We start from the raw sequence: 22,858 nt of genomic DNA, 5'->3' as shown, positions 1-22,858 counted from the left end.
TTGAAAATAAGAATGTGTTCTTCACTGACTTTCCTAGTTAAATAAAGGTGTAAAAAAATAAAATAATAATAATAATAATAATAATATCGGCCAAATCGTTATCCAAAAATACCGATTTCCGATTGTTATGAAAACTTGAAATCGGCCCTAATGAATCGGCCATTCAGATTAAATCGGTCGACCTCTAGCCCTCAGAGTGTGGTGTCAGGAAAATAACCTCACACTCAACGTCAACAAAACAAAGGAGACGATCGTGGACTTCAGGAAACAGCAGAAGGAGCATCCCCCTATCCACATCGACGGGACAGTAGTGGAGAAGGTGGAAAGAGAAGTACACATCACGGACAAACTGAAATGGTTCACCCACACAAACAACATGGTGAAGAAGGCGCAACAGCGCCTCTTCAACCTCAGGAGGCTGAAGAAATTCACCAAAAACACTCAAACTTTTACAGATACACAATCGAGAGCATCCTGTCGGCTGTATCACCGCCTGGTACGGCAACTGCTCCGCCCACAACCGTAAGGCTCTCGCCAGAGGGTAGTGAGGTCTGCACAACGCACATCATTGTGAGCAAACTATCTGCCCTCGAGGACACCTACAGCACCCGATGTCACAGGAAAACAAAAAGATCAAGGACAACAACCACCCGAGCCACTGCCTGTTCACCCCGCTATCATCCAGAAGGCGAGGTCAGTACAGGTGCATCATAGCTGGGACCGAGAAACTGAAAAACAGCTTCTAACAGCCACCACTAACATTGAGTGGTTGCTGCCAACATACTGACTCAATCTCTAGCCACTTTAATAATTAACAATTGCATGTAATAAATGTTTCACTAGTCACTTTAAACTATGCCACTTTATATAAATGTTTACATACCCTACATTACTCATCTCATATGTATATACTGTACTCTATACCATCTACTGCATCTTGCCTATGCTGTTCGGGCCTTCGCTCATCCATATATATTTTTATGTACATATTCTTATTTATTCCTTTACACTTGTGTGTGTATTAGGTAGTTGTTGTGAAATTGTTAGATTACTTGTTAGATATTACTGCATGGTTGGAACTAGAAGCAAAAGCATTTCGCTACACTCACATTAACATCTGCTAACCGTGTGTATGTGACAAATAAAATTTGATTTGGCAGGCCAAAACACAACAAACAGATCTGTGACTGTACAGGCCAAACATAAAACACCAACCTTGTATCAATGAAGAAGATACACTGACAACAAACACTTGTGTCAATACAAATAAACACGCACCACCCCACAACAATGTATCTGCACACTCCAATCTCCTCAGGCTGAGACCAAAATAAAAGCAGACATCAATCAATGGACTGATGATGGAGAGATAAGCAGCCGCACAAGTAGGTACCTTCTCATAGATTTTGCTGATCTCTTCATTGGAGCTGAAGACCAACTGTATGGTGCCACAGCCTGAAGCCCATGCTATCTTCTGCACCGCCCGGATCACACAGATCTCAGGGATATACTTCGACGCCTGGAAGAAGTTCTGGGAGGGATGGGGAAAGACTTCAATTAGAGGAGATATTACCGTAAATAACATAGCAACATGTCTCTCTATTTCTTATTATGCTTTCTCTTCAGTCCCTCCCTCCCTCCCTTCCCCTCTAACCTCGTCAGAGATCTGTTGGGCCAGGCGTATAGCTACATTGCGGAGCATGCACTCAGAGGCAGGGTTGGGGAGGTTCTGCAGGGCACTCTGGAGGACCAAAGCCTGGTCGTGAGTGGCCTGGTTAATCTGAAGGGAGAGTGGATGTTAACATCAACATGGCTGTCACAATCCTAGTTCACACGCATGTGTTTGTATGTGTGTGTGCGTATAACTGAGTAACTAACTAACCGGTGAGACGGGTGTGGTCCCCTCAGCGTTGGGCTGGCAGGCCTCGGCCACAGCTTTGACGTGTCCGAACCCAACAGCGGTGAGCAGCAGTTTGCCGATCTTAAGAGCGTTGAGGTACGCCCCTCGCCGCGTCTCCATGTCGGCCGACGGCAGGAAGTTGTTCCGCGTGAGCATGCTCAGTACCAGCGGTAGCCCGCCACTCTTCAGGAAGTTGTACTGGAAGTCGCTGGCGTCCTCACCCAATGTGGAGCTGGCTGGCATGAGCAGGGCATACACCACCTGAGGAGGGGAGAGATATACATGCACAGTGGAACTGGTCAACAGAGAGAAAAGTGTAGACCACCTGCTATGGTAATGATGTGACACTCAAATCGGCAACGACTACACACACACACACACACAGAATGAAACCCACCTCTATGAGGTAGAGGACTTGTGATGGCGAGGGGCCAAAGAAGCGTGAGTCCAGTGTTGGGCTGAGGCCGTTCTCTCCCAGCTTGGCATGGTCCAGACATACACCACGCAGGCTCTCCACGGTACTGTTATCTACATAAAACATCAACAGGTTCTATACTGTACGGTCATCTACACAATCAACAGGTTCTATACTGTACGGTCATCTACACAATCAACAGGTTCTATACTGTACGGTCATCTACACAATCAACAGGTTCTATACTGTACGGTCATCTACACAATCAACAGGTTCTATACTGTATGGTCATCTACACAAAACATCAACAGGTTCTATACTGTACGGTCATCTACACAAAACATCAACAGGTTCTATACTGTACGTCATCTACACAAAACATCAACAGGTTCTATACTGTACGGTCATCTACACAATCAACAGGTTCTATACTGTACGGTCATCTACACAAAACATCAACAGGTTCTATACTGTACGGTCATCTACACAAAACATCAACAGGTTCTATACTGTACGGTCATCTACACAAAACATCAACAGGTTCTATACTGTACGGTCATCTACACAAAACATCAACAGGTTCTATACTGTACGGTCATCTACACAATCAACAGGTTCTATACTGTACGGTCATCTACACAAAACATCAACAGGTTCTATACTGTACGGTCATCTACACAATCAACAGGTTCTATACCGTACACTCACTGACCAGTTTATTAGGTACACCACCCCGTTTAGGAAAATGGATCGCTCCTACAGACAGTGAGTACTGTAGCCATGGCTAGCTATATAAAGCAGGCAGATCGGCTTCGAGGCATTCAGTTACATTTCGATTGAACGTTAGAATGGGCAAAACGAGTGACCTAAGCAACTTTGAGCGCGGTATGATTGTCGGTGCCTGACGCGCAGGATCCAGTATCTCCGAAAAGGCTGCCCACCTGGGCATTTCACCCACAACAGTGTCTAGAGTTTACAGAGAATGGTAAAACAAACTAAACATATTCAGTAAACAGCAGTACTGTGGGCCAAAAACAGCTCATTGATGGAGGGGGGGGGGGGGGGGGGGGGGGGGGGGGGGGTCGAAGGAGAATGGCATGTATCTTGCAAGCTAACAGGCGGACCACAAACAGACAAATAACGGCTCAGTACAACAGCGTTGTGAAAAACGACATCTCAGAACACACAACTCGACGGTCTGTGTCACGGATGGGCTACTGCAGCAGACGACCACACCGGGTTCCACTCCTATCAGCTAAGAACAAGAAGCGGCTCCCGTGGGCACGCGATCACCAACACTGGACAAATGAGGAGTGGATAAACATTGCCTGGAACATGACAGTGAGTTCAGTTTACTTGAGTGGCCTGGTCAGTCCCTAGACCTCAACCCAACAGAGCATCTATGAGATGACATGGAACGGGCTGGTCACAGAATGTACCACCGTCCAATCTGCAGCAATTGGACCAACATGCCTGTGGAACCTTTCTGAAGAATTCAGGCTGGTCTGGAGGTCCGAAACGGTACTAGATGTGTGTACCTAATAAACTTGCCGGTGAGTGAGACATTTTGTCTACCAAGACTAGAAGAGATCACAGGGGAGTCTCAAAGGATCATAGGGGGTTTAAAGTGTGTGTCTCAGTCACTAGATCTCAACCCAATTGAACACTTATGGGAGATTCTGGAGCGGCGCCTGAGAGTGTTTCCCACAACCATCAACAAAACAACAAATTATGGTATTTCTTGTGCAAGAATGGTGTTGCATCCATCCAATAGTTCCAGGCGCATTGAAGCTGTTCTGGTGGCTCATGGTGACCCCTATTAAGACACTCAATTGATGTTTCCTTTATTTTTTATTAGTTACCTGTATATCGGTCATATACACATCTCACATTTATCCACCCGTGCTGGCTTGGTAAAAATCTTTGAGAAAAATATAGCATTGTCATGAGAGAAACCCATCTACGGCTACATCCCAATTCGCCAACCTTCTCCTGAAATGTGCACTTGCACGCTTCCCATTGTAGATTTAACAATGTTGGAAAACTCTCTATAAAGCACAATTTTTTTTATTTTATTCATGAAAGGGGGGTTTGCAAGTGCACATTTGGGGAGAAGGGTGGAGAATAAAAGGCACGGCCCACATGTACCACAGAGAGTACTGTACCTGGAGGCATCAGCTTCATCAGTACTCTGGCTCCGTCTCGTAGCAGAGGCATGTTGGGGCTACAGCCCAGGTCTGCTACCTGCCACAGGAAGGAGACGTAGCGCAGGTGGAGAGACATGATCTGAAGACAGAGCGAGACCAGGGAGACAAGGGGTTACTCATCTGCGATCATGCATCGCTAGGCCCGACATCCATCTTTTTTTGAGACAAACTTGTTTTGATGACAGTAGTTCCATGTGACAGTGGGAGATAAACTGCAGAGTCGCTGTAGTTGAATGGGGCATTTTGACATTGCAGTCTTTCTACTATCTGGGCACCCTTCCCAAGTAACGGTGACTGACGAGAAAACGACGCGCCACACCGGTGGGAGCAGCTGTGAGTATGTTTAAAATGCACTCACCTCTCCAGGGAGACAGCTGTGTGTGTGTGTGTGTTTGTGTGTCTGTGTTTAAAAGTCACTCACCACTCCAGGGAGGCAGCTCTCCACCTCGGGGTTGGGCCCTTCGCTGAAGTGGTTGCCATGGTTACCCGGTGAGCCAGTGGAAGAGTCCGAGGAGCTGTCTGGGCTGGAAGGCATGTTGGCACTCACCTGGGTCAGCTTGGCTGTGATCAACTACACACACACACACGGGAGAATATAAAGACAGACAAACCATTCTGTATAAATAGTCAAAGAAAAAATGCACTTGTGACTCATCAAAACATGGCTCATTGCGCTCACCGTTTTGTCTTTCAGGTTGAGCTGGCCAATCAGCTTCCTGTCGTCGGCTGGGTCAACAACCTCCCCGCCAATGAAGAGCTCTATCTTGGTGTGCGTGGCGTTGGCCTTGATGCGTGTGAGGATACCGCGGCGCACTGAGCCAATGGTGTCGTTGGTGTGAGACCAGATGTCCAGGTCATCCACCTGACGGCCTTGGTTAGGGAAACGCACGATCAACGTGATGTGCTTCCCCCGAAACGCCCTGAAAGAAGAGAGAGAGAGAGGAGATTTGTGTTGAACTTTTATTTATTCAGGGGAACCCATTGAGACCAGGGTCTCATTTCTAAAAAGGTGCCCGAAGGACAACACAACAAACTCTAAATAATCAGTATAAATAAAATACAAATGACAAAAATCAACATGACAGCTTCAAATACCACAAACACAACAATTATTCAATCCAAACAGTGACAATTCTCATTCAATATTAAAGTTCTAAACTTCCCTAGAGGAACCAGGGTGTCAAGATGTAGGAAGTTTGTAAGCTAGTCCAAAAGTGGGGTCAGCACTAAAACTGAAAGAGGATTTACCTAGAACGGTACGCACTAGTGGAACTTGGAGAGTTAACCATCCCTGTGAACGGGTTTGGGGTCTCATTTTTTTATTTTATTTTAACAGTGAAGTGAGGTAGGTAGGAAGCTTGTGTAGTAGCGCTTTATAAAAACAAAAAGGGAGTAATGAAGACGTCTATGGGACTTTAATGAGGAACAGTCATCCTTTTGATACAGGATGCAGTGATGCGTTCTAAAACTAAACTGTGATGAAGCGAAGTGCACTATGATAAAAGATGTCACCATAGTCATGAACTGGCAGGAAAGTTGACTGTACAATCTGCTTCCTGCTGTTTAGGGAAAGGCATGATCTATTTAAAAAAAAAATGTTTTTTTAAAGCCTACTTTAAAATGTCAGCTCCTTCACTTGCCCATCGGTATGTTTTTTAAACGGCAATTTGTCAATTCAAAAGCAGATATATTTATAGGCGGGAACGTGCTTGCTGAAACACCCATCCAATGCATACATTTGTAACCCATCTGAAATACATTTCTATGAGAGTTAGAAAACAGCATACATTTAGTTGTTTTTCCCCACATGAAGTACTCATTTTAAAATCGCCAGCGAATTTTTGTAAGGCAACAAAATCAGATTGCAGCTACAACATAGAGGACAAAAGCGTAAATAACAGGGTCATCAGCACACATACAGATGAATGTTACAGGTTTTTGCAGATAGACCAATATTATTTATATAAATAGTCAAAAGGACAGGTCCCAAAATTGACACCTGCGGGACACCTTTAGTAATATTGAGGTAACTTGACACCATCAGAAATCACAGTTTCCTGTCTGACATGTAGTTCCAAAACTAACTGCAAGACACCTGGTCGTGGCCAATTTCAGACAATCTTTGAATGAGTAGGGGAGGATGGTCGACAGTGTCAAAGACCTTAGATAGGTCTACAAATATGGCAGCACAGTGATTCCTATGATCCAAGCAATTTATTATATAATTTAAGACAAGCAGAGCTGCTGAAACAGTGCTATGTCTAGATCTAAAACCAGACTGGTGCACATTAACAATACAATTTGAAGTGAAAAAAGGTCTTAGCTGAGAGTTTGCCAGTGGTTCAAATATTAGATTGTTTAGAAATTGGGCAGTAGTTATCTAGGTCAGAAGGTTCTCCACTTTTGTAAAGGGGGAGGACATGCACCGCCTTCCAGGTCTTAGGGATAGCACCAGAAGCAATTGATAAATAAAAAATGTGGGTCAAAGATTCTACAATGAGGCGGGCAGAAAGCTGCAGTAGAAAGGGATCAAGCGAATCAGCTCCTGCGGATGATTATTTATTCTGCAAGGCACTACATTCATTGACATAACTGGTTCAAATGAGGAAGAAGAAAAGAGTATGCCTGGAATAGCATGACTATCTGGTATCTGTTTATTGGGGATTAAAGGACAAAAAGAGGGCAATGAAGGTATTTTCAGAAACCGTTCTTTCAAATAGATGGCCAGCTGAGGCAAAATGGTTATTAAAAGCACAACCAATGTCATTTGTATCTGTTATGGTACCAAATCAAAAGATTTGATCACTTTCCAAAATTTAGCTGGATTTCCACCACTCTAAGATACACAATTCATGAAGTATGTTGACTGCTTTTCTAACCTAAGACAGACATCTGATTGGCAGTCCTTCAGACATTTGAGAAGTAGAGGCAGAATCAGTCAATCTAACCTTAGCCCAAGCTAAGTTTCTTTCATGAAATCTTTCAGACAATTAATGCATGAACCATGGGTTAGATCTGTCCTTTACTCTTAATCTTTTATATGGGGCATTCTTATGTGCAACAGAGAGGTAAAACATTTAAGGGCCTGATTTGAATCAGAGATAGAGGACATAACCCCAAGTCATACAGGAAATGTTACTCATTGAAAATTCTAAAATGTATCTTTGTAATAATGCGTAGACACGATTTAAGTAGCTTAGTATCTCTAATACATGCAATGGGACAACAGTCACCGAGCTTGTTAGCAAAGATTCCATTGGCTGTATACTTATGAGGGGCGTTTGTCAGAATGATATCCAAGAGAGTCCATTTTTTAGGGTGTTTTAAATTGGGGTGGTATGGTTTAATTATCAGTGGAGTTAAATTTAGCTCAGTATAAATATCATCCAGTCTATCTGATATTGGAATCAACCAATCCAGGTTAAAAATCACACAATATTAAAACAGATTTAGCAGGAAACTGATATCTGATGGTGTCAAGTTAACTCAATATGACTAAAGGTGTCCCGCAGATGTCAGCACAGCAAGTCAGACAATTTGCTAAGGGCAATTGGGAGGGCAATAAACTCCCACTAATGTTAGTTTGGCATTATTACCAAAGTCCATATCTAGGACAAGACACTCAAATGTATTGGGCATAGAGCTGGTAATACAGACAGCAACATTCAAGTTCTTTATGAATATGGCGACACCCCCACCTCTGTCAGATCAATAAACATCATATCCATTCAGAGACACATACGAGCCTGGCACAGACGTTTTTGAACCAAGTCTCAGTAATTATCTTAAATGTATGAAAATGAGAGCGAACAGAAAAGGACAGACATATGGAAAGAGAGGGGCCAAGACAAAACGGGAAAACATTTATCAGGACAAAAGGTCCGTCCGTCAGTCCCCTCCCCTACCTGGACATGGGCAGTATGGTCCTCTCCTCATGGTAGTCGCTGTCACACTCGTTGATGTACTCCTTGAGCACAGTGAGCACGCGGACCATGCGGATGGCCTCCTGCCGGGCACAGTTGATGCTGTCCTTGTCCCCTTCCAGAACACAGAGCGTATCGTACGACGCCTTCAGACGGTCGAAACATGACTGGATGAAATCCTCGTGGATCTCTACCTGCATTGGGGGAGATGAGGGGGGAGGACGGCAGGGGGGAAGGACAGTCAGAGTAGTGAGTTCAGGAGAGGGAGTTTAATGTTTAATGGTTGACAGTGTTTGTATGGAACTAAGTGCAGTGTGTTCCAATCCATCCGTCAGGAATCAGGTGCTAGTACTGGAAATAGTACCAATTAGGGATGCACATTTTGGTCAATTCTGCTTCCGACTAACCAACCCTCCTTAACCGGACAACAAACGGTTATATTTTTTTCCTAACAGTAAAATGACCAACAGAAAATACTATGCATGCATTCAAGAAACAGACATTTTCCTTTGAGCTTAATGAAAACATGCAACAATAGTAAGCCTATGGTCTTCCAGTCAAAAGGCTATATATAGCCTGTTATTGAACATTCAACTGCTTTAATGAAGCAGCCAATAAAACCTACATTTGCCAAAATACAATTTGTGGGAAAACACTATTCTAAAACAGCACACCTAATGCAAACGGTTCCAAACATAGAAAGGGGGGGGGGAGGGGGATCTAATAGGAACAACTAGGATGGGTTACTAATATGACTAGGATTGTGCCTTTGGCTTCTGGACAACGAAAGGAAGTTTATATGAAAACCAATAAAACAGGAGAGAAATGCTGGTTAATGGCACAAGGAAGTATTTTCTAAAAGAATGCCTCAACACTTCTAGGGCAGAATTTTGTCTAGGCTACTTTGAAGCAAGGTAAGACATGACTCATTCTTTGAAGTGAATTAAATTATTCAGGTTTCAAACAGTTATATTGCCTCAAGCTCACATTGTAAAGTGGTGGATGACGTCCTGATAGCCTGCCTACCCGTTGCCTAGAGCCTGCCTACCCGTTGCCTAGCGCCTGCCTACCCGTTGCCTAGCGCCTGCCTACCCGTTGCCTAGCGCCTGCCTACCCGTTGCCTAGCGCCTGCCTACCCGTTGCCTAGCGCCTGCCTACCCGTTGCCTAGAGCCTGCCTACCCGTTGACTAGCCTGCCTACCCGTTGACTAGCCTGCCTACCCGTTGCCTAGAGCCTGCCTACCCGCTGACTAGAGCCTACCTACCCGTTGCCTAGCGCCTGCCTACCCGTTGCCTAGCGCCTGCCTACCCGTTGCCTAGCGCCTGCCTACCCGTTGACTAGCCTGCCTACCCGTTGACTAGCCTGCCTACCCGTTGCCTAGCGCCTGCCTACCCGTTGCCTAGAGCCTGCCTACCCGCTGCCTAGAGCCTGCCTACCCGCTGACTAGAGCCTGCCTACCCGCTGACTAGAGCCTGCCTACCCGCTGACTAGAGCCTGCCTACCCGCTGACTAGAGCCTGCCTACCCGTTGCCTAGAGCCTGCCTACCCGCTGACTAGAGCCTGCCTACCCGCTGACTAGAGCCTGCCTACCCGTTGACTAGAGCCTGCCTACCCGTTGACTAGAGCCTGCCTACCCGTTGACTAGAGCCTGCCTACCCGTTGACTAGAGCCTGCCTACCCGTTGACTAGAGCCTGCCTACCCGTTGACTAGAGCCTGCCTACCCGTTGACTAGAGCCTGCCTACCCGTTGACTAGAGCCTGCCTACCCGTTGACTAGAGCCTGCCTACCCGTTGACTATAGAGTTGAGTTGTGGCCATTAATTGTGGCCGTTAAAACACGCAAATTGTTATTTGTTGTGCAACAACTGGGCTGTAAAAAAAAAAAGTACCAGCATTTTGAGGAGATGCTCTCGTGCTGTCTGACAGGTGATAGGCCATTACGCTTATCAAACTAGGCTCTGTATGCCTCGCGCCTGTGATAAATAAGATACATGACGACTAAAAGAAAATATATAATCCAATTTAATTCCACTAAATTATGTAAATTAACCGATAGACCGATAAGCACGGCTGGTGAAATATATTTTTCGGCAGTTAACCCAGTTAACATACATAAAACCAATATGTGCAATAGGGATCTCAGAGGTAGGGAATGGAAAACAGTTGCTGTAGCGCTGTATCACACTGACTGTTCCAGTCTAGATTATCATCAACTATCATCGATCACCAATACAATCACTATTCTATTCATGACTGTGTTTATATGTAAGTGGTTGTCTCAAAACGGCTAGATGTTTTAGGATGACCTAACAGCAGATTGAGCCGTTATTGTTACCGGGACAGCGGACACCCAGGGTACCTGATTGACTTGTAGTTTTGGTCCGAGGTTGGTGTAGATCTCTTTCAGCAGGTCTATGGCTCGACTGGCGATGTCATCACTCCCTTGAATTACGACCTGGCAAGAGGAAATTTCAGATGGAATCAATGGACGCCTCCGGCTTTCTCTCTCTCTATCACACAGCCCTGGAGACAACACTGAAAAGTGTGTGTGTTTTATGACTCATCCAAACTAGAGGAGGGGGCCATTAATAGGCACTCAGCAGCAGCCCACAGAATCATCACCAGTCACTACCGCTGACCCTGAGCTGATTTCACACACTAACAGCAGTACATTAACCCAGCCTCAAATACTGTGTGTGTGTGTGTGTTTGTGTGTACGGGCTAAATGTGTACCACCACGCAAGGCTTAACAGCCAAATCAATAACATCAGCGCTGTAAAATGAGCTTTGCTTAGGATGCAATAAAATAAATTATTCACAACCAAACATTGCACATGAGAAAATCCTATGAGCTCAAATGCAGCCTAGGCCCCTACTGTGCAAAAAGGCTGAATACCCAAATATACAAAAACACAACTCCTGAATCAGCTATGCATAGCACGTGAGAACAAGGTTTAGAAATCCCACATCTAAAACAAATGAACCTGTGAATCATCTAATATGCCCAGAGCGTGAATTAGAAGAACACTTTCAACCAACACATGTTTCATCATCATCAGAAGCCATTGGACTGACTGACAGCCTGTACATCATCATCAGAAGCCATTGGACTGACTGACAGCCTATACAACACCATCAGAAGCCATTGGACTGACTGACAGCCTATACAACATCATCATCAGAAGCCATTGGACAGACTGACAGCCTATACATCATCATCAGAAGCCATTGGACTGACTGACAGCCTATACAACATCCTCATCAGAAGCCATTGGACAGACTAATGGTGTAACAGTTTGACCAAACCCATGGTTTGGTACGTATTGCGTACGGTATAGCGGAAAAATGAAATTCCAACAGTTACTGTTGTTAATGTTGTTAATGTGTGTTTATTGGCCAAATACGTTAAATTAAAAAGCACCCTAATTCACAATGTTCCTGGCATTATTGTCTGTTGTGACAGGGATTGTTATGTTGGGCCTCAAGGACCCATTCCGAAATGGACCTGGGGCTTTTCCAACCCAACATATATGCATCATACATTTTTCAATATAGAGACCAGTTCCGTATAGACGTGGTCGGATCCGAGTGAGGGAAGCAGCCGAAAAGTCAACTTGTAAACTACTTTTTTAACTAGAGCGGATGCAGCTTGAGGGAGAGCAGGCAGAGGGGGGGCCTTGCGGTGTGTGTGCTGTGAGCAAGTGAAACGGGAGCAAGGGAGGAAGCACCCAACCAAGCCAACTTGCGCTAGTAGACTAACTTCTAGCTTGTCATTACTAGACTATTAATCATAACATATGATTACCTAGAAACCTGTCTTGGTGGCATCAAACCGAGAGAAGCTAGTTGGCTAAGAGAGCTAGGTAAATTAGCTGCTAATTGAGTCTGCATGGGCGTTCTTCCTTTCCTAGTTACAAAGAACACCTCCATTCTGATAATAAATAGCAGCCTAACTGGCTCGTTTGTTGTAGCATATACTTCTCATTTAACTTTTAATTCCATTTTCCATTGATTAGATCATCTCCTAACTTGCTTTATCAGACACGGATGCTCTGACTGTAGTGGCGCTTTGATTACTTGTGAATGGACGACAAGCTACACGCACCACTCTGCATAGGCTATTCTCGTTGAGCAGTGGGGAACATATTAACGTTTTATCTGCCCATCACCGTTTTAATCGACTGTGAAGCCAAAAGGTTCCTGAAAGATGGCGAAAAGGATAGTTTGAAATCCGCTAGTTAAGATTTGAATTTTGATTACATCGGGCACATGGACTGTAGTTTCAGCAGAATAGCCTAAAATGTTTATTGCAGCTCAGATTTACTCACTTGGCAATGGCATACAATGCAGTGTAACCTATAGGCATAGTGTTTCATGTACTCATTCGTGTCCACAGTGCGGACCGAACCGAGGTCTCCGTACCGAGCTGTACAAATACATGTACCGTTATAAAGCCCTAACAGACTACACAACATCATCGGAAGTCATTGGACTGACAGACTCTTACAACATTTAAAACAGCCCTCCCTCCTCAGCGCCGCAGAAGCTGATGTTTGGTTTAGCAGCATCCAGAAGACTTGTCTGTTTCTCTGTGATGTAAGGACTGCATTTAACACAGAGAGATTACAGGCCATGTAGGTCACAAACAGCGAGGCTGCTAAATAACTGGGTCAGCCGCCCACCCTCTCCCATACTCACTAAGTCTATCAGTTCCAGTTGCTCCGAAAACAATCCCACAGAACCCAGAGGTTTATAGATGCTCGGAAATTACTAATGAGCATCACTTCAAATAGCAGCATTCAGAGGGTATGGTCTTCTTTGAAGTTGTGCATTTAGAATTTTGGCTTGGTGAGACAGAAGACAACATGATCAAGAAAGCAGCAGTGTAAAATGCTTGAGCAGTTCATTAATGCATATACAGTAGGCTAGACTTGCCGTTAGTCATTTCACCGTTAGTTTCAGACACAGAGGTCTCCAAAAATAAACATCTGGATACACAACGGGCCAGAAAAGTCGACGGTGTAGGCAGAATATACAGTGCCGCCGGAAAGTAGTCAGACCCCTTATTCTAAAATTGATTAAATTGATTTAACCTTCAAAACAATAAGCAAAAACTATTTTTTTTTAGATGTTTGCTAAATTATTAAATAAAAAACAGAAACATCACTTTTACATAAGTATTCAGATCCTTTACTCAGTACCATGTTGAAGCACCTTTGGCAGCGATTACAGCCTCAAGTCTTCTTGGGGATGACACTAAAAGCTTGGCACACCTGTATTTGTGGAGTTTCTCCCAGTAAGTTTGAATGACACTGAGGGGCAGTGTTGTTACAGCTAATGCCGGTTTGTCTGAGGCTGATGCCGTGCAGGTATTTGAACACATGCACACGGACACACACACGTAAATAGTGCCATACATGCACTCAAACATATTCAGTTGGCCTTGCTGTTATGATTTTTGTTGTACTTCATGTCTTTTGCATTGTTGTTCTCTGTTTGTCTTTCTTTTCTCTCTTTTGTTCCCTGGGCCAGTGGCTGATGAATCGCTGGTTCGGGTCCCCGTTTTTGACCTTGTGGGAGATCTGTTGACATGCCCTTGAGCACGGCGTTGACCCTGGTTGCTTCTGTGTGTCGCTCTGGATGGTAGTCTGTTAGATGACTAATGTGATGTAGTTATTGAGCGGCTTCACTGCAAGTATATTGTATGTTTTAAATATTCAATACATTTTAAAAAGTATGATAATTGCGTACTTTTTCCATCACTGCCCGAAGCCACTCCTGCGTGGTCTTGGCTGTGTGCTTAGGGTTGTTGTCCTGTTGGAAAGTGAACATTTGCCCCAGTCGGAGGTCCTGAGTGCTCTGGAGCAGGTTATCAAGGATCTCTGTACTTTTCTAGTACTTTCCCTCGATCCTGCCACCACCATGCTGGTTTCATCAGACCAGAGAATCTTGTTTCTCATTGTCTGACAGTCTTTAGGGGCCTTTTGGCAAACTCCAAGTGGGCTGTCATGTGCCTTTTACTGAGGAGTGGCATCTGTCTGGCCACTACCATAAAGGCCTGATTGGTGGAGTGCTGCAGAGATGGTTGTCCTTCTGGAAGGTTCTCCCATCTCAACAGAGGAACTCTGGAGCTCTGTCAGTGACCATCGGGTTCTTGGTCACCTCCCAGACCAAGGCCTTCCCCCACGATTGTTCAGTTTGGCCAGGCGGTCAGCTCTAGGAAGAGTCTTGGTGGTTTCAAACTTCTTCCATGTAAGAATGGAGGCCACTGTGTTCTTGGGGACATTCAATGCTGCATAAATGTTTGGTACCCTTCCCCAGATCTGTGCCTCAACACAATCCTGTCTCGAAGAAATACAGACAAATCCTTCAACCTCATGGTTTGGTTTTTGTTCTGACATGCAGTATCAACTGTGAGACCTTATATAGACAGGTGCTTTTACAAATCATGTCCAATCAGTTGAATTTACCAAAAAGTGTACTCCAATCAAGTTGTAGAAACGTCAAGGATGATCAATGGAAACAGGATGCACCGGAGCTCAATTTGGACTCTCATAGCGAAGGGTCTGAATACTTAAGTAAATAAGATACATTTATTTTTATTTTCAATGCATTTGCAAAAATGTCTAAAACCCTGTTTTTGCTTTGTCATTATGGCGGTATCGTGTGTACATTGATGAGGATTTTTATTTATTTAATCAATTTTAAAATAAGGTGATAACGTAACAAAATGTGGAAAAAGTCAAGGGGTCTGAATACTTTCTGAAGTCATTGTATGTAGTCCATAGGGAGTTCAAGGTTTAAAAAGATGGTTACAGCTGTCTGCATAACCACAGTGCTTTATAAATCCCACCTTCCCGGAGGAAGTCCAGCCTAATGTTCCCTCAATTTTTTCAGCACTTAGCTAATTTCTTGTACCCGCTTTAAGTTACAGTTTTAACAGTGGTCAGGTAGGTTACTGTGGCTATTTGATCCTAATGTAAGCCTATCAGAGTGGCCTTACCATCAAAAACAATGGAGAAAATGCATCCCATAACATGTCAACATGAAAATAGCTGTTCTACCATTCAGCCTACAGTTTAGCAGCCAATGTGTGGTGTTCAATGAGCCTTTTGAAAAACAGAAGAGAAAAAAAGGCAGGGCTTGACATTACCCTGTTTATCCATTTGTCAAGGAGGCGACTGAAAATGTTGTTTTGTTGTTTGATGCAAGAAACCACTTGACAAAATAAAATGCATAATTATTCCCATACCATTATAACAGAGAATCAGACCAATTATGCTACCCCTGTGCCTATTTGCGCCTTAGCTTATTTATTTAGTCTCAAAATACAAAACGGCCCCTTTAAGAAGAAAAAAATAAATAAAATTAAAAAAAACGAATTAACTGACACACTTTTCAAAGATGGCTAGAAATGCACACGTTTTGTGCTCTTGAAGGAAGCAACCACTCCTCCATTGCTAATAACAAATTATCTATAACTGGGCTAACAACTCACTAACTAGCAAATGATATGAACGAATATACAAATGTGCACACGTGTCTACATGCAGCTCTTGCTTTGATCTCAAAACAAGCGCATCTACTCACAACCGCTCATGCTGTAAACACAGTCCAGATCAAAGTGAATGGCACAGATCCATATATGGCAATGGTCTATTTGCATATATCTATTTGCATATATACCTACTGCAGCTCTGTTTGGTTACAGCGCAAAGGTCTGTGTAGAGTACGGGCCTGAGTCGTGCCTTTCAATGCTATAGAATCCTATTCCGATGTATTCTGCCTAAAACTAAATCTCATGCATAGTTGGTTTTGCATACCAAGTATTGCATAGTTTTGTTTCTGTAATGCTTTGAAAGTGGCTAATACTGTGTTGATTCAATCACAATTCCCACAGTAAAGGGAAAAGGTTGATAGTGTTAACTGGAAAAACTCTAAAAAGTTGAGTGACGTTCAATCTCATGCTTCTCTGCATGGGCTGATATTTATTCTGCACTAGAGGAAACATTGGTCCAGCCCTACAAGGAGCAACAGCTGCCAGTTATAACAGCTTCCTAACAGTGATAAGTAGGATAAATAACTCACCCTCCAGAGGTAGTCCAGGCCTATGAGTTCCAGGTCGTCCATCATGTAGGCCCTACGTTTGGCCACCAGCTTGCCCTCCCTGCAGTTGACGGCCTTGAAGAACCTCTCAAAGCACTTCATGCCGTTCTCCGTGAGCAGAGACGGGTCCAGCTGCAGAACGTTGTTCTCAAAGAAGTCCTTGTTGATGTCCGGGTCCAGGTCTGGCTCATCTCCCATCAGCTTGGAGTACCTGTGTAAGAAAAACAGAGTTGACTTGGTGTTTTACGTGTTGAGAAAAAGGAGAACATTTGAGTTGTTCTATATGAATGAGTAAAAGGAAATAGAAAGATGTTGGAGCCATATTCACCCTTTCGAGGTGATAATAATATTGACGATGGCAGCATACCATTTGAAGCAGGCCTCTCGGTCACAAAGAAAGACTGCGTTCTCAGCCAGGCACTTCCAGATCTGTTTGGCCTGAGGAGCACAGAGCCACAACTGGCCATCCTTCAGCAGGAACCTGTGGACAACACAGACACATACATTAGCCATGAAGATCAGACTACAGTGGCTCAGTTCACCATTCACTAATCAATGAACATGATCTGGATTGTATTCATTAGGTCATGCAATATAAAACGTTTTAAAAAGGGCTCTGCAATGGAAAACAGAAATGAGCGCTTCAGTCCCTGCCGGTTACAGTCTTTTCTTCTGTTTGGTGCCTAATGATACTACCCTGCGGATGTGATGTCATACCTCAGGAAGTTGAGTCTCTCCTGGACTTCCTGTACGTGGCTGTAGCGGCTCCCTACCCTCACCGTCTGGGGGTCAAACTCCGCCTGCTCGGCTACACAACACACACAATCATCTATGTGAGGGCTCAAGGTGCATCTTAAAATTTTACCCAAATGCCCCAGGGTTAGAAAAAGAGGATAGATAGAACATCAAATACTATTTCTCTGTTTTACAGAAGAAGTCTGAAAGTTAAGAATAAGGCAACGGTGATGAATGACAAAATGTCCCCTCCTGTGTGAGGTGGTCCGTACCTTTAGAGAACTGCCTCATGGTCTCCATGTAGGCAGAGAGGTTCTCAGCCACCAGCGTGACCAGGGCATGGTTGTGTTGCAGCTGGTTAATCAGGTCATGACGATAGAACACATGAGGACTCCTCTGGGTCTGACTGTAGAGCAGAGAGAGAAGGATGGAGAGAGAGAGAGACATAAAAGTTCAGAGACTTAGTCACCATGTCTATGACAAGCCGACAACATCAACTTTTAGATCAACCCCCCTCCTAATGAAATTACAATAATTTATCTGCAAAATGTTGTTGCTTCTCTGCACCTGTAGTGCAAAGAAAGCAGTATTGGTATATCCAGCATTCTAAACAATACCCCAGGATCTGTGTGTGGGTGTGTGTCTGTGTGCAGAAAGAGAAATGGTGATGAATTTCATTCTTAAAATCATTACGATGTGTTTCGGAAACGTGAGTAAGCAGTGCTCCCAGAAATGCCCCCCAAATGTCACCCTGCAAACAGTCCGTGATTGGAGCTAAGAGGAGCTGGTGCAGAAAGAGATGCTTTTGAGTAAATCTCAAATTACGCCCTATTTCCCATGTAGTGCACTACTTTTGCATGCAATTCCCCATACAGTGCACTAATTGACAAGAGACCTTTGTGGCTCTGGTGAAAAGTAGTGCACTATGAGGTAATTTGTGGCTCTGGTCAAAGGTAGTGAAGTAGTGTAGGGAATATGGTGTAATTTGAGATTTACCTTGTGAAAGGTTTGCTAAAGCAGATTTATGAATGAATATAAACATTACAGATCTGTTGTAGCATCTGAGAGAGTCAATTTAGACATTTAACAATTTCAAAGTTTTATTTTTGCCACAATATCCCCCAAATTAGCTGTCAACTTACCCCACTAAGTTCGTTTGTATGTTAATAGGCATTTTCTTTCTGAAAAACAACAGGCATGTGGTGTGCTACATATTTGCTGCATTTACCAATGCTACTTCAGTCAGTACAACTGCACGTTATTAAAAGCAGCACCTAATTCAACAATATCTATGCTACTTTGAGAGCTCAGCGTTTAAGAAGCAAGATGCAGTACATTCGCTCAGTTTTAGTCTAAGAATTCTCACTGTCTAAGCGTTAGTGAAAAACAGATCAAACTGGATGGCAAGGTCAAATATCAGACTGTTAACAGAAAATGCCTGTTTACAAAAGAGTTGGCATGCTTCAGCCCCTCTGGAAATGTGATTAAAATGCCAGGGACATCTGAGTGTCAGCTATGTGAAAAATTAAGGCCATGCTTTAAAAGCATAGAGCAAATGTATAACCAAGCATAGCATTCTGAGCACAACCAAAATGAAAGTGAGTGAAAAATTCCTTATTCTACATTACAAATAAGCATGTCTGCTATCCAGTGTACATTTCTGTCTGTTACCTTGTGTCCTTCTGAATAAGCCTCAATTTGTACCCATTCCGTGTCCATATCTTTGTAAATCTCAAGCATGTTCAACAGAGTTTATGAATTATGTCTCCCTCCAAACCCGTAGTTGAACTCGGACCCTGTCCATCTCCTTACCTGAGATTCTGAGGAGCCTCTCCGAACAGGCTACAGATCTCTCGGATCTGCTTTAGTGCAGGAATCACCCATTTGTCATTGGTGCGCAACTCTTCTATGAAGCGATCGATCCACTGGATCTTCTGCGTGTCTCTATCCTGAAATGAACACGAACATTAACATCAACAGTATTCAAGGAACACACACAGCCATAAGCCAATTGTTGATAGCACCCCAACAGAGCCCTAAAAACATTGACTGGTTGATACCTCGAGCCGTGTGGGAAAGCAGTCGCCTGGCTCTTGACTGGTACCTAGTATTTACCTGAGAGCAACTGTAGTCCAGTATCTTGATGTGAGCACTGAGTGCCTGGTCCATGATGTCTACAGGCACGTCATCGCTGTGAGCCAGGTTCCACAACAGGTTCAGCACCTTGTGGTGAGAGGAGTAGAGGAACCTTCAGTACTCATATCCAAATGGAGCACAAGAGCTGGAAAAATACATCTCTTTAACCCATGTTCACCTTGTGGGCCATCACGCCATCCTTGTCGTCCTCCGCCAGGCGACGGATCAGTTCCAACAGCTTCTCACGTTGCTTCTTACTGGCGTTCGTCCAACTCGCCTGCAGACCGCAAACCAACCACCACAGGGGTTAGGAGAGCAATGTGTGTGCGCTTCCTCGTCGGTACCGGAAAGTCCCCACGAGGATAGTAAAACTAGGAAAATGATCCCTCCCAGGTCCCCACAAGGATAAAGGCTATTTTAGGTTTACGGATTACGTTTAGGGTTATGAGTTAAGGTTAGGGAAATACATTTTTGGTACCCGCAAGGATAGTGAAACGTGCTGTGTGTGGAGAGAAGTCTCTTACCTTGAAGCAGTCAAAGAGGTGGTCGAGCTGCTCAGGAGAGAAGTCCCAGGCCAGCTTGGCCAGAAGGTCGTGTACGTTCTTCACAATGGCCTCGTGTTTACCAGCCTGCCGGTGAAACAACATGGCAACAAAAAAATAAGTCAGCAAACGCATTGCTGGTTTATCTGTTTTCAGCCTTACATTTCACATAGAGAAGATGCAGGAGCACAAACCATGCTTAGGTAAGGGCGTTTCAGCTAATCAACCCCAAAGACCTGGAAATGCCCCAGTTAAGACATGAAGGATTTGCCATTCTGTTGTAAGAGCTGTTACGGGTCATATCTCCTTCACCTGAACCATAAACAATGTGTGATCATCAATGATGTCTCTTCAAACGCACACACACATGTACTACCAAATGCACTCACGGTACCTGTGCAGCCCAGATGTTGTCCAGGTCCTGCATGGTAAGAGCTTTCTCCTTGATGACGAAGCGCAGTATCTTCTCTAGTTTCTCTACGTACTGAGGCTGGTGGAGGCTGTCCCTCAGCACAATGGACAGGATGTGGTTCTGCTGGATCCACTCCTGACAAACATACAGACATCTTTCAGTCTCCACTCAAACACCATCAGTTCTGCCGACTACGCTAACAGAAACCACACTAAGGTATTCTCTTTTCACTAGATACTTTGTGGCAAAAGCACTTGTGTAGCGTTAAACAAATACATTTGATTAACTTAAATTTTGTATGTGTATATTCACGTTTGCTGACAATTACTAAATAAAAAAAGGATGGTTAACTCACCGCCATGCGTTCTGCAGTTAGCCACTCCTCCTCCTCGGGGTTGCCATGCCGATGTGTGTAATAGGACACACTGGAGATTACTTTGTTTACTTCGTTTAGTGCATTCATTTTGCCATTAAAAGAGGAAATTTGCAATAACCTGTGGATGAAAACACAATCACCACAGATTACTATAAACAAATAGTTCACATTGGGGCAATTCCTACCTAAAGTCCATGAACATTACTCACATTTTTACATAACTCTCATTGACATCAATACACGATGCGTGCAGGTATCTCAGGTTAGCATTTAGCCAATAGTTACAAAGTGTTTTAAAAGAAAACCTTTAGGACAGTTTGGTCTGAAGCGAACTCACCTAAGAATCATTTTTAACCTAAAAATCTCTAAGTTCTTGACGGTCTCCTCCTGCCCAGGCACCTTGGAGGCCAGGTTCTTCAGGGACTTGATGATCATGGACAGGGCATCATTTTTGGCTTCGTTCTTGGCTTCCTTCTTCAGCTCCTCGTCTGTCAGATTCTCCAGGAACTGAGGAACCATCTCGATGACGGGCAGGAAGTACTTCTTCACCGTGTGCAACGTGAGAAACTCGTAACACTGCCCGAAAGGCCTGGAGGACAGAACAGTCACAACACGTCCAGTAGACCATACTATTCCCATAGCTCTATTGGTTGAAGCACGGTTCTTACAACAGAGTCGTGGGTTTGATTGCTCTACAGGTCACATTAAAGCGTCAATCTAGTCATGAAGACATACCACATCACAGCAAGAGCCTGAGGACTTATTTACTGATGACACGGTAGGGTGTGACTGGTGGTGAATGGTAGGAGTTAGCTCCATATAATGTAGAAAGCACTGGAGAACTAGTGAACCATATTCTTTAGATGTCACCCATTAAAGTGTGTGTGTGTGTGTGTGTGTATGGGCCGACTCACTTGATAAGGGCAGCGATGATCTGGACGTTCAGTGCTTGGCCACTTATGAAGCGATCGTGCAGCGTTTGAAACCCGTTTAACGTGCCGAATTTGTTAATTAAATCCACCAACCAGCCCTGTGAACGAAGAGGAAGAAAAACAAAACCACTTGTTAAAAATACTTTAAAAAAAGTTAAAATACTCACCATGCTTCCACTATCCACTCAAGCTGTTCGGCTACACAAATACATCCCTCTAGTCTCGAAGCGGTTACACAGAAAGGCTTAATTGGAGGGAAAAATCAGAGAAAAAAAACTGCCACAGACCCATATCAGAGGCTGCAGCAGTGTTTGTATTGGGTAAACTGCCAGCTACAGCAAACAGTGTTCACATTGACCACCCCGGCCCACGCTCCATTCATTGAGGTTTTCATAGCAAACTCACTCACTCTCTCTCTCTCCCTGGCATCGCCTAATCTCATTTAAACTCCACAACAGTCCAGACACCTCGAGTACATCCGCTTGTTTTATCTCCATTCCTCTTATTTCCTACCCAGTCCACAGAGTAGTCATCCTTTGTTTCTGTGCACTGGCCCTAAGGCAAGGCAGCAAGGCCAGAGCAAAGAGCGCATTCGTTCCGAGAAAAGAGATTGCCAAAGAATAAAAAAGCTTGTTCTCTGGATTTCTGTTGCTACGGCAATCACGAAGAGTGAATTAGAAAGATTTACCCATGGAGCATCCATCCAGAGGATATTTAATTTAGAATCAATTCTATAATTAAAAAAAAAAATCTGACATTTCTCACTGTGTCTGTATGAGATTTGGCTGGGAGAGAAAGAGACAGTATAGCCAATATCACATCAGTCCCAGGACATAGTTTATTAAAACATCCTCTGTGTATATTTTTGTTGATCCACTGTGATACAAGAATTGCCTCAACAGTAAATAGGGGAATTGGCCTTGAAGATGGAGGGTTATATATTTTGCAAAAAGACGATATAGACAAACGGAGTCAACATTTCTTTCCTCGGGAGAGTGTAGGAAAATCAGAGGATAGATTATAGGGTGTTGGGGAAAAGTGGGGTTATTTGGTGATTTTGGAAAAATTTCTTGGGGGGGGGGGGGGTTAAGTTTGGGGCCGATGTGTTGCAGTAACACTCCCCGGCAGTCACATATAAGACTCCCTGCCGGAGACCAGGGTTCAATCCCTGTGT

The 22,858-nt window shown here is 44.0% G+C and overlaps 1 protein-coding gene across 5 annotated transcripts in view; it reads right to left on the bottom strand.

Annotated features, from left to right (window-relative positions):
* LOC110504735 (probable ubiquitin carboxyl-terminal hydrolase FAF-X) overlaps positions 1-22,858 on the bottom strand; it is a 72,817-nt gene that overhangs the window by 31,160 nt on the left and 18,799 nt on the right. For 3 of the 5 annotated variants that reach the window (XM_036975177.1, XM_036975173.1, XM_036975174.1), the window contains exons 7-28: positions 21,667-21,782; positions 21,090-21,341; positions 20,732-20,870; positions 20,359-20,511; positions 19,947-20,051; positions 19,601-19,699; positions 19,402-19,509; positions 19,099-19,235; positions 18,429-18,467; positions 17,559-17,692; positions 17,269-17,359; positions 16,919-17,032; positions 16,534-16,762; positions 10,805-10,900; positions 8,428-8,639; positions 5,202-5,442; positions 4,944-5,093; positions 4,481-4,601; positions 2,298-2,428; positions 1,883-2,161; positions 1,655-1,780; positions 1,394-1,531 (exon numbers count right to left, since the gene is read on the bottom strand). In XM_036975177.1, coding sequence (XP_036831072.1) covers positions 1,394-1,531; positions 1,655-1,780; positions 1,883-2,161; positions 2,298-2,428; positions 4,481-4,601; positions 4,944-5,093; positions 5,202-5,442; positions 8,428-8,639; positions 10,805-10,900; positions 16,534-16,762; positions 16,919-17,032; positions 17,269-17,359; positions 17,559-17,692; positions 18,429-18,467; positions 19,099-19,235; positions 19,402-19,509; positions 19,601-19,699; positions 19,947-20,051; positions 20,359-20,511; positions 20,732-20,870; positions 21,090-21,341; positions 21,667-21,782 — 3,210 coding nt within the window. The remainder of the gene's footprint in view (positions 1-1,393; positions 1,532-1,654; positions 1,781-1,882; positions 2,162-2,297; positions 2,429-4,480; positions 4,602-4,943; positions 5,094-5,201; positions 5,443-8,427; positions 8,640-10,804; positions 10,901-16,533; positions 16,763-16,918; positions 17,033-17,268; positions 17,360-17,558; positions 17,693-18,428; positions 18,468-19,098; positions 19,236-19,401; positions 19,510-19,600; positions 19,700-19,946; positions 20,052-20,358; positions 20,512-20,731; positions 20,871-21,089; positions 21,342-21,666; positions 21,783-22,858) is intronic. The other 2 variants (XM_036975175.1, XM_036975176.1) reach the window with 1 other exon arrangement.

The sequence above is a fragment of the Oncorhynchus mykiss genome, chromosome 3 (assembly GCF_013265735.2).
Source record: "Oncorhynchus mykiss isolate Arlee chromosome 3, USDA_OmykA_1.1, whole genome shotgun sequence".
Taxonomy (NCBI): Eukaryota; Metazoa; Chordata; class Actinopteri; order Salmoniformes; family Salmonidae; genus Oncorhynchus; species Oncorhynchus mykiss.
This window is presented reverse-complemented; position numbering and strand designations above follow the sequence as displayed.